General features: G+C 45.7%; 1 protein-coding gene and 1 long non-coding RNA gene across 3 annotated transcripts in view; one reads left to right on the forward strand and one right to left on the reverse strand.

Moving 5' to 3' along the window:
- Positions 1 to 12,066, forward strand: part of HAL (histidine ammonia-lyase) — a 132,366-nt gene that overhangs the window by 12,402 nt on the left and 107,898 nt on the right. For both annotated transcript variants that reach the window (XM_085864055.1, XM_085864054.1), the window contains exon 3: positions 8,256 to 8,283. In XM_085864055.1, coding sequence (XP_085720181.1) covers positions 8,256 to 8,283 — 28 coding nt within the window. The remainder of the gene's footprint in view (positions 1 to 8,255; positions 8,284 to 12,066) is intronic.
- Positions 8,237 to 12,066, reverse strand: part of LOC147008902 (uncharacterized) — a 96,672-nt gene continuing 92,842 nt past the window's right edge. Inside the window, exon 3 of the long non-coding RNA XR_015053278.1 lies at positions 8,237 to 9,914. This is a non-coding gene — a long non-coding RNA (uncharacterized LOC147008902). The remainder of the gene's footprint in view (positions 9,915 to 12,066) is intronic.

Genomic DNA, 12,066 nt, shown 5'->3' on the forward strand with positions numbered 1-12,066 from the left:
GCTAAGGCAGTCGTCCGTACGCTGGACAGGCAGAAATCTACAATATATCTGGGAGTTTAGCGCTACCGAAGCAGTCTTATACACCACCATTGTACACTCTAATCAGACAACGCTAAGTCACAGTTTAGGCGATGGAGACTTTATTGATCACCAGAGAACGCAGCGTCAATCGGCATCGGACGTAGCCATTTCGGTGGCCTCGTCTTCACCCCGCTACTGCACCCTCTCACATGCCACGCCCACTTTCCAGGGACTGAGCTTGATGGATCCTATTACCTACACCACCCTGCAGAACTTGTCCAAGTAGTGCGAAACTGGAGGCTCGTATAAGAGCTAACACAGAGAACACATAACAAAAGTTTTTGGAGACAAGAGGGAAGGGAGGGTGAGGCACAAAACAGTGGGGAAGTGTGGAAAGGAGAGGGATAGTCAGGGTACACAGGGAATTTCAGGAAGGAAAACAGGGAATTTGAAGGAGGTGGATATGGGGTGGATTAGTGGGGGTAGAAAATATCGAGGTTTTGGGTGGGGGAAGATATGAGATGGTGGTGAACAGCTGTTTTGAAGACCTGGAGGGAAGAGTAGGATTGAAGAGAGTGTGGGAGTTTGTTCTCGAGGCAGGAAAAAAGCGGAATGAAAGAGTGAAGGTGAGCAGTGATTCTTGATTTTTGGTAATTTTACCAGAAGGGGGATGCTGGCAGACTTTGAGCATCCTGGGAAAATATGGAGGGGGGGGGGACAAAGCACAGGCAGAGCAGGGAGGGGGGGGCAAGGCTAAAAAGGAGACAGAAGAAGACAGAAAAACCACCAAACAGAATATTTAAGGGTATGGGAAAAAGTCGGAAAAACCACAAATGGGACAGACAGACGGATGGACGGATGGACAGAGTAAGAGCAAACCTAAAGTCCCCTCCGGTGAAACTGGAAGGGGACTATCAAAGGTTTAAGGAGATTTAAAGCCGAATAAATAAATATATTCCAGATCTTACCGCTCAGATCTCCATCTCAGATCCTTGGTCAGAGCCCAACTCCCACATCCGTAGAGAAAGACTGAAAGCACCAAGGACTTAAAGTCTCAGACTTTCGTCCTCCTGCAGAGGTAGCGAGAGCGCCACACCCCATGATCCAGTGAATCTATGACTTCCCAGGCCTGAACCAGAGATCCATTGAACTCTGGCTCACAGCCAGCAGACACATGCATATGACTGCCAAGGAAAGTGAATCTCTCCGTGACCGCAACATCCACATCACAAACAGGTAGACAAGATAGCAGCTTCCAAGATGTCATTGAAAGCCTGCATTTTAGATTTGACCCAGGAAACCCATAATCCCAGTGGCTCTGACTCCTCATTCAGCACCTTGAGGGCCCCAAAACGATATCTTGAGTCTCCACAAAGATGACTGCATCATTGCGAAATCAAGGTCAGAGATCTTGACATTCCCAAGTGATGCACCACAGCTTGATCTCTCCGACATCCTCCCAAAAACCCAGTCCATACAAGTGCTGAAAAGCATTGGGACCAGTACACACTTCAGTAACACCCTGTACACACTTCAGTTGAGACTAATACACACCCTGACAAACTTCAATAACAAATGGAAATAAGTCGGAGATGGAACTACGACACCTCACAACACTCTCTGTACCAGAGTATCATTCAGAAATTAGATTGATCCATTTTGGTGGCCCCGCACGAAGACCGAGCATCCTCCAGAAGGCATCCCAATTCACTGACTTGAATGCTTTGCGCAGATCAACCGAGGCTGCGAGCAGCCCTGCCAAAACTCTTGTCTGGGTTCGGTGAGGACTCGAAGAGCAAGGATATGGTCAATCATTGACCTCTTTGGTGAAAAGCCTGACTGCTCTGGACGCTGGTGCTCAAGCAGATGGTGGCGAACCCTATCAAGAATTATCCGAGCAAAGACCTTGCCCAGCACTGAAAGCAGCATCACTCCTCGGTAGTTCTTGCAGTCCTGGCGATCACCCTTCCCTTTCCAGAGAGGTCAATAAGACCCCTCTTCCAGTCAGTGGGGATGATGCCTGTGTTCCAGGCAGCGCACAGAACTGCATGCAACGACATGAGTGCAGCATTTCCACCAGCCTTGAGAAGTTCAGCATGGATGCCACAGACCCCATGAGCTTTGCCCCATTTCAACTGGTTGACCACAACTGACGTTTCCATAAACTAAGGTGCTTCACAGTTTATTGGAGGGTCAGCAATAAGGACAGTTACAACCCTGACGTCAAACTTGACAACTGGTGGCTCAGCTTGATACAGGCGCTCAAAGCAACTGGCCCAGTGGGCCTTCACTTTGGACTCTTTTGTCAAGAGCCTACCACCCTCTGCCGATCAAACTGCAGTACACCAATGCAATGCACAAATTCCTCTGTAAGCAGGATGAGAATCACTTCACCACAGGTGATGCTCTACCACTTCACAGATTCCACACACATAGGCCTCCTTGTCCACCCTCAGCGCACGTACAGTTTTACACCTCAGCTCCCTGAACAGCTCAGCTCTGCCATTAAGCCTGGCTCTGTGACTCTAGTCAATGGTATCCAGTGTCGCTTGAGAGAAAAAATTCTTCTTCGCCCTCCGGTGAGTTCCAAGACATCCACCGGCAAAATCAAGGATGGTGGTCCTGAAGGCACTCCACAACTCTTCAGGATTCCACAAAACAACCAGATCCCCCAAATCCAAACTCAGCCTGTTTGCAAACTCCTCAGATACCCTCTCATCCTTGAGCTTGCCAACATCCAGCCTTGGCTGGGATGGTACCATTGTCCTGGATTTGAGCTGCAACTTCAGAGTTGCTACAACAAGTCTGTGGTCAGTATTGAGGAACTCAGCATTCCGGTAGACCCTGCAGTTCTGAATCATCTTGCAGTGAACATCAACAAGAACATGGTCAATCTCCTTTGCCATACCGCCAGCATTGGAATACCAAGTCCAGCGATGAGCTTGTGGGCGCTGAAACCATAAACCAGCCACCCTAAGTCCACTATTCATTGCAAAGTCAAGGAACTTAGTGCTATTCTGGTTCACAGTTCCAGACCCATGGGGACCAACACGTCTCCTAACCATCCATATCAGTTCCAGTCAATGCAGTGAAATCACCCAAGACTAGAAGAGTATCTCGCCTGGGGTACTGCTGAACCACAGACTCGAGCGCAGCTTAGAATCCCTCCTTCACAGTGAGATCACTCGCCTCAGTCACAGCAGAAACTGAGACCAGGGAAATGACACCCAAGGAGTGACAAATCCTTCGCTCATAATACGCTCATTGACCGGTGTTATCGCAATTATCATGGGAGTCAGCTTATTGGACACAGTTACAGCATTCCTTGGGCATGGGAACTATCAGAGTGACCAGACCAGTCGTAGATGTAACCACCTGCCATGACAAATCACCACTATTCGGTCTCTGAACCTCAGAGAGTGCTCCAATACCGATGTTCAAACGCTGGAGCTCAGATGATAACAGACAGATGATCATCTTCTCTTCGGGATAGGATATTCTAGTCACCCACCCGAAGAGACAGCCTCAGGTTTACCTGAGGAGACCGCCATCTGGTAGACGAAACCTCAACACCACCCCGACACAACACCGCAATCCGACCCAGGAAGGTTACACGATGTTTTTCCTCCTATCATTAAAAGTTTTCTTTGCGTTTTTTAAGTGTTTTGTGGAATGAAGTGTTTTACGGTGGCCGTAGTGAAAATCCTGCCACCAACCTACGAGAATAAGGTCACACAACTGCAGGAGGACATCCACAGATGCAGTTTGGAACTAAATATGGATGGCCATTGGCTCACAAGGAGCTCCTCCGCACTTTGACAGGTTTTGGTTTTAATCCTGCTGGGTGTCCATATCATACACCCTCCTCACCAGGAAACCTGGTAGGGGAGACGGTTTAGTCGCTGACAACCCGACAATGAAACGGGTTGGTACAGGTTTACATGGTACCTGTAGCAAGGCAAAAATCTGATCTGGCCTGACTTGACAATAAACCCATGTGGACCCTCGTGCCAGAACCACCAATGAAGCCTGGTCCTCACCTGAAGGTCTTTTACGTGTAGAGCCCCTTCACACATATGAGCACCCTGTGACCAATGATGTCACATCCTCGGGCATCACTCACAAGGCTGAAGGCCCTTCCTCTGTCTTCACCACCCCACCATATTCTTCACCTCCTCCTCCTCCTCCTCCTCCTCCTCCTCCTCATGTTGCTCATGGGGGGAGGAGACAGTACCTACACACACACACCTTCATACACTCCACCCACATCACTACTCTCATAAGCAGACTGATGCACCCTATTCCCATCACCATCTGGGCAAGAGCAGATTTGTGTCCCCTGCTCCACGAAGATCACACTGCACATGAGCAGTGCAGTGACCTCACACATTGGATGCCGTCCTCTCTCATACACCCATTAATCCATCCATCCATTGGGACCATACCCTGTGCAGAGCGTTGGTGCTACCTAAGCAGCCTCATTGGCTATTCAGCACAATCCTGGACAGGTCGCCACTCTGATACAGGATACAAACAAGCTGGCACTCATTTTGCCGACCTCAGAAGGATGGCAGGCAGAGTCAACCCCACCTGGAATTAATTGAAGTCGAGTTGGATTTGAACTCAGGATACTAGGATCCCAAGCCCACCACCCAAACCATTAAGCCAACACCAGGCATACATATTGTTATGGTTTCTCACCACTCCGGTGTGCGAGCGACCGCTTTTAGCTAAACGCAGCCGCGCGCCCACCGGACGTGGCAAACCTAGTGGCAGCTTTCGGATCAACGCCGAAATCCAGTTATGGGTGTGTTTTTAATCACACCGTAAATCAGCCAACTCTTCTGTCCACGCGCGACAGGGTCCGATCGCCGAATTGTCGATTTACCTAAGTGTGCGCGCAGACAGAAATGCCGGGGATTTACACCTCAACGGGTTTCCTGCTTGGAAACGAGCCGCTAAAGCAGCTCGCTCCGTCTGCGATTTGCCAAGCGGTGTATATTGCCAAGCCCCGCCGGATCCGATTACTTTATCAGCTATTTAAAAGCCAGCTAATATCCCGAACGCAATACAGCAGCTCAATTGAGGGAAAGGACGCAACGAACAGGTGAACATTCACATGACATTTATTTGCAACACGTATGCTTGCAAACACGTATGCAATCATGCAGCCAGTAAAGCAATGCAGGTAAGGGACAAAACACGAGCATGACAAAAAACTACAACCGTTCTATTCATTACTGTACATTCACTTAACAGTTCTACTTATGGACACGGCGCCACAACTTTCATACAAAGAAACTCCAGGAAAGGGAGGGGCAGAACTGGACCCGTAGGCCTTTAATATCCACAGAGCTGTGGAGACCGCAAGAGCTCCGAGAGGCCGGGCTGGTTACCTGTCACCCTCGTGATGACTCGCTGAGCGACCCTCGACGTTTCGTCGGAAACACGGCAGCTCGATTGGTCCAGGCCCCACCGTGCGGCCTGGTGGATCGGCCTAGCTGACGACGCCTCAGAGGAATGAACGGGCCTTTGCTCTTTCGAGAGTTGATGCTCTTTTAAGAGCCCGCCCGTTCCTCAGCATTGGCTCGGACCATTCTGTCGCTGGCTGGCGACCTCCCTCCGGCTTTCTCCACCGACTCGCAGTTCTGCGCGGCACGGCAGGCTTGGCTGCGCTCCGACGACCCCGACTGCCCTCCACTGGACTTGAACCTTGGCGGGCTGCTGGCTTCCTCCGACTCGACTCCAGACTTCCACTGCGTGACTGGCATTCCGGCGCGCCTTTTTATCGGGCCGGGGGTGCGTTTGATCCCTTACTTCTCACCCCCCGCTGGCTCCGCCCCTTTTGTGATTCTGATCCGATCTCACCGCGAAGCTCGGACATGCTTGGACGTGGGTGAAATCATCAACCACGCGGACGTTGCAGGAATCATCGGCTCCCGCTCTAACAGGGAACCCTCGCGTCTGTCGGCGGCGATGTTGCTCGTCCGTGGGATTCGCTGTGGCTGGCGAAAAGATGGCGGCGCAATGGAGATGAAGGTGAGGCGATGTTGTGCGTTTGTGGAGATGTTGAGGAGATGTCGTGGTTGGCGCTGTGGTGGGGAAGGCGTGGTTGTTGAGAGGCGGTTGTGGTTGTTCAAATATGGTTGTTCCAAAATAAAGATAGCAAAAGAATAATGGCTGACTCAAAGATCACAGCCCGGTTACACGACTAATTCCCTTTAGACATCGGTGGGGAAATCTAATCTGAACACACACTTATCGACATAACTGATCTCTGGGAAGCCTGAATGGTGTTCTGTGAATTTCCACAACCGTAACAATGTTAATGAAATGACCTAAGTGGCTGCACCTACTACATGCATTGTTATCCTGCATAGAAAACTTGTCTGTCCATCACAATCATGATCCCATTGGAGATATGGGAGACCATGCCATCCTTACATTGCTACAGCTTGAGCGTTCAAATTTCGAAATTGTTCAGTCCTGGTCCAACTTACACGGTGATTCCAGACGAGCCGGACAGGACCACAAATGTCATTGTAGTGAATATGACTAACTTTAACACCATAGTCCCTGATGTCATCATTAGAGAGATAGACAGTTGTGCCTCTCTCCAGGGATTGAGAGAAAGACAGACAGACAGACAGACAGTGTGTGTGTGTGTGTGTGTGTGTGTGTGTGTGTGTGTGTGTGTGTGTGTGTGTGTGTGTGTGTGTGTGTGTGTGTGTGTGTGTGTGTGTGTGTGTGTGTGTGATGTAATTTGACTTTACTGCACAAGGTCTGTAGTTGATTTTCAAGGTCATTTGTAATCCTATTTTTCTTGACCTAAAAATTTATCAAGTGCAAACAAGCGTTTTTGTTGTTTTATTTAGTTGTCATCACATTCTCTGCCCATCATCGCAATGAAAATTGTGGAGTTGACTTCGTCCAAAGTACCTGCCGCACTCAGACATTCAAAAGCTTTTTAATGTGAACTAGCAAGTTGCCCGTGCCCGCACAGGATTCTAAACGGGGTAGGGATGGAGACGGCAAAAATTCAAATGGCATCTTCACCGAGACTAACCGAGCTGGCGAGCTGGAAGAAACAATTCCCATTTATTGCCACATCCGATGCAATTTAAATGCTCTAATGGCGGTGAGGTGCTCCATTTGAAACTGTTTGTGCGACATATGTAGCTTTTTGATGCCTAGGATCCATAATAAAAAAATTATATTGGTGTCAAAGCCAGTGACCAATTGCACATTAATAGTAGGAGGATTACAAGGACATGAGTAGACAATGGATAAATGAATATTATAAAAGGAGCCATGTCTGTCTGTCTGTCTATCTGTCTGTTTTTGTGCCATAACTTGAGAACGGATTAACGAATTTCAATGCAACCAATGGCGGTGGATTCAGGGAACTCCCAGGAAGGTTTGTGATGCAAAAAACAAATGAGGTTTGCGTGTGGCTACATGGGCATACGTGGCAAAACTGCAAAATGGCAACTTGTGACGCTGGTTATCTCCGCATGGAGGGCAGCATCCTATTTTTGTTCTTGCCCCAAAGATCAGCCATTGCAGTAAACATTGGTATTCCCATTAGCGAAGCGACGGGTCTTATATGCTGGTGCTCATAATTATAAGGGACCTTAGCATGGATTCCGAACATCATGAGTTCGGCCGGGAATGAGAAGTAGGCCAACCTGGATATTAAACCACATAGAAATGATAGAAAACAATTAACTGCAATACAAATTCACAGTTGAATAATTTCCAGGCTCCAATTAATTAGTCGTTGCACAAAGCTGTCATGAATATCACGTGTTGCTCCCGATTGTGAGTTAGATATGCTCGAGTTGTTCTGTTTTATCTCTTTACTTCATCCATCTATTATATTCCCACCAATTGACATAATAAATGTAAGCCTGGTGTTGGCTTAACGGTTAAGGTGGCTGGGTTAAGATCTTAAGGTCTTGGGGTTGAGCCCCTGTCAGGAGGATTGATGAAGCCTGTCATCCTTTCGAGGTCAGCAAAATGAGTAAACCAGCTTATTTGGAACATCAGCAGCATGGCTGTGCTCTGAGCAATGAGGCAACCCAGCACCCAAAGGCTGCATACAAAATTATGTTGATGATGATGACATAATAAATTGTGGATATTTATTTTTATAGCATTTATTGTACCATATATAAATATAGTATTACACTTAATCTATCGATTTGTACTTTGTTTTGGGTTTTGTTTTTCAGGCCAGAGGAAAATACGAAAGCACTGGGGGTAAGTGAACATTGAACACCTATTGTAACCATATATCGTATATATGTGTGTGTGTATATATATAAATATATATATATATAAATATAAATATATGTATATATACATATACATCAAACCCTGAAACTCACTAATCCTTTACTCCTCAGTATGTACATATTGCTCCCCCTCTTCCTCCTCCTCCCTCCATCCCCACTTCTAAGAGGTAAAAAAAACAATCCCACAAATGTTGCTTTGCTTCTCTCTCTGTACATTGTCACTGTTTGTCTCCGTCTGCCACACATGGTCAGCTGACACACAGTATATTGCGAGTTGTTCTTTCACATTGGGATGGGTGATGACTACCTGGGAGAGCAGAATTGCATCCTTAAATTCCTTGTATTGATGTAGCTTTGATCAGAAAATAATCATTTGGTCCAACTAATGAGTACAATAGTCAACTTTAAATTAACAAACTACAATTGGGAGAATTTAATTATTACCACACAACCAATGCAATACGTTAAAGCTCACGTTTTCCATCTTCGATGTTGGTCCGGAGCTTAGTTTGGGTTGTTTTTCAGACAGGCAACACCTCTTCAGTCTTTTCCTTCAGTGCAGAGCTATGTCTCATGGTGAAGTTCACATATTCTTCCTCACTGGAGAACATGCAGTTTTGATTGTTTCCAGTGCACATTCTGGCTGCTCAATGTGGCTGCACAGACTTAGGTCTCAGCACTGGAGGGTCTGTGTCCCTTTCTTGTCTTTATGTCATGGTATTGCATTTCGGTCCATTTGTTTGTCTGTGCGTTTGTTTGTCCACACAGAACTTCTGTGTTTTTCTCTGCAACCACTTGTTGAGACGAAATTTTCACCATTGGTGCGACTATTCATGTGGAATGTTTTCATGATAATTATTATGTCGCAGATCACGTGGTGTGGTCGCCATGTTGGAAAAACGGAAAAACTTTGGACCTCTGTATATCTGAAACCACAACAAGGAAAAAATTGAAACCTGGCACCTAGCAAGGACTCCTCATGGGGAATGAGCGTTTTTTATGACATCATAGGTGCCCTCGTTATGACATCATAATTGCAAATGTAGAACGCCACATGTGATCAGTATGAAAATTTTTGAGGGTCGTTGAGGGATAAAATGGTCTCAGAAAAAAATAATTCACGACATCATTGGTCACGTGATTCGGCAGCCATATTGTTAAAAAAAAAACCTTCGAAAACCTTCTTCTCTGAAGTGGATGAACAGATCGAGGCAAAACTTTACATGTATGACCTCCTGTCCACGAGGAATAAAAGGTTCACACACATGATATCATAGGTCACATTGTTTGGCAGCCATATTGAATTTACCCTAAAACTTATTAAAAAAAAATACACCACTAAAAAGAAGACCTTCATGACCAAGGTCATTATGTCCTTCATGACTGCCAACACCAAGTAAATATCCTCCCGTGTGGTCAATTCTGGCTCCAATTGATGCGGCTTCTTCATACCAGCCATACTGTCGGCATGGAAAATGAGGACAGTATAACAAGTCTAAATGCACAATGATAGCACTGCTCAGCAACAGGAGGAACTAACATGCGGCAACTTCACTCCCGAGCAACGATGAAATCCATGCCCATCCGCTGTAGAAGCTGAGAACAACAAAAACAAGTCAATGTCAGCAAGAAATGTTCATCAAGCCGACTACACAATGTTATGTTGACAAGTGGTGGCAGAAGCAACAATACAGCTTTATTTTTGAGACATCATCAACAGGCAGATGGATAGAGTCATTCCATCTGAAATCACCAAATTTAAGAAAATGGTCCCGGTTGACCCCCTCAGATTTACTTTAAACTTTCAGAAAATAGTTCCCAGGTATCAAAATGAAGCTGCGTAAAATTTTAGGTCCATAGATGCGGTCAACTCCGAGATATTGAGGGTTGAAAATGTGGTTGTGGCCCTATTTTTATGGTCATTGCGAGCATCACAAAATGAACGGCTACTTTTAAACTCCCACGACTTTTTAAATATTAATGCTAGAGCCCTGAAATTTTCAGAGATTATTCTTCTATAACTGCTCTGTAAGAAACAAACATAAAACGGAGTATACCTCTATTAAATATTATGACCTGATCAGTTGAAATCCAGAAAAAAAATGTTGGTTTTGTATGAAGATCCAACTTTGAGACCCCATATATTTTTATTGACCCATCCCAGAAGCTTGAAATTTTTTTCATGTAATAATTGTATGGTAGTCATATTCAAATACATGTTTACTTTTCTTAATCAGTCATATATAATACAGTCATGATCCCTCAAAAATTGAAAATTTTCATTTTCCCCTGAAATTCAGGTGAGGATTGCAAATATATGACAAGGTATACCACTTCAAATTGTTCACCATTGGAAAGAGCATATTCAAGTTTACAAAAGTGTCAAATATCAAAGTGGTATAATGTTTCTATCAATATTTTAAAAATATTTGAATAAATGATGTTCTGCCAGTTCTGTGCGCATTGTGTGTGCTATTTAATGAACAGTCCTTTCACTCTTTGGGATTATTTGATCAATGCAAACAACCTCAGTGGTATAGTTCGCTGGAGCTATCTTTTTTTTCTTTTGAAATGATTTTTTTCATCAACCACTGTCACAACGGGAACCCAACGGGTTCACGGGTCGTCGAGTAGCATTTAATTTCCAATCCACATACACATACAAGTGATAATTAATTAATTAATTAAAAGTAAGAATGATAATAAACTATCATGTACATTTTCAAAATACAGTCATTGTAATGTTGCGTGGAAATGGGGTGGGGGATTCATAGCTTGACTGCGGTAAGTGTAACATGGTCCATGTGCTTTGAGTAGGTTAGATTGCCATGTTTCAGGGACCTGTCAAAGTTAGACATCTAGTAAAATGTGACGCTGAAGATGCAGCATATGTAATTTATATGTTTGCGTAAACACGTCTTGTTTGCGGGTGGGGCCAGGTGAGGACTTTCCATCACAAAAATCACACGTGTCACGCGAGTGAAAAGGCTGTCCGTCAGGATCTCTCTCATCAGTGTGTGCCAGCCAATGTGCGGTAATGCACTACTGTAGGGTCTGGAAGAGAAGATCGACATTTCTATTGGGGTGGCCTCATGGGTGGGACAGCCTGGAGGGGGACAGAAAAACGAGAAGAGGCCGAGAGAAAAGGACAGGCCAGTGAGCTTCCAGCGGGCAAGAGGATGAGTGTGTAGAAGCAGTAGCGAGGATCAATACCAGGATGAAGGCCTTGAGAAGAGAGAAAGGACAGACCAGAGCTCCTGGCATGCAGGACAAGGATGAAGAAGAAGCGGTTTGAGAAAGGATGGAGGGTCACGAAGGCTGGTTCAGGGTGCACGCCCCAAGGCGCTGAAAGTCGCTGATGCTCCTTGTGGCTGGCTTGTTTCATCTTTGAGCTTAATTATCGTGTCTTTGGGCTCATTTCGTCACTGGCTCACTTCGTTGCTGGTTTACTTCATCGCTAGCTGCTAAAATGGGCTGTAGGGAGTCCTGCATCTACACCATACACAAAGGAAAGTCCTCGCCTGCATTGTTAACGTTTTTATAAGTGTGGGTTAGGTTTTATTTCTTTTTATTTCATCATTGTATATAAGTTTGCGTGTCCCCATTTGCCTCTTTGTATCCATTGATTCACGTGCTTTGTTCCGAACTGCTTGTGTCGTCCACATTTTTCCCCTTTTTAATTATAAATGAACCCTTTAAAAGGTAAGAAAACGTGTTCGAGCCATCTCTCTCCTGTGCATGTGCTGTC

Source organism: Eptatretus burgeri, chromosome 18 (assembly GCF_056783735.1).
Source record: "Eptatretus burgeri isolate ZD-2024b chromosome 18, Ebu_testis_v1, whole genome shotgun sequence".
NCBI classification, from domain to species: Eukaryota; Metazoa; Chordata; class Myxini; order Myxiniformes; family Myxinidae; genus Eptatretus; species Eptatretus burgeri.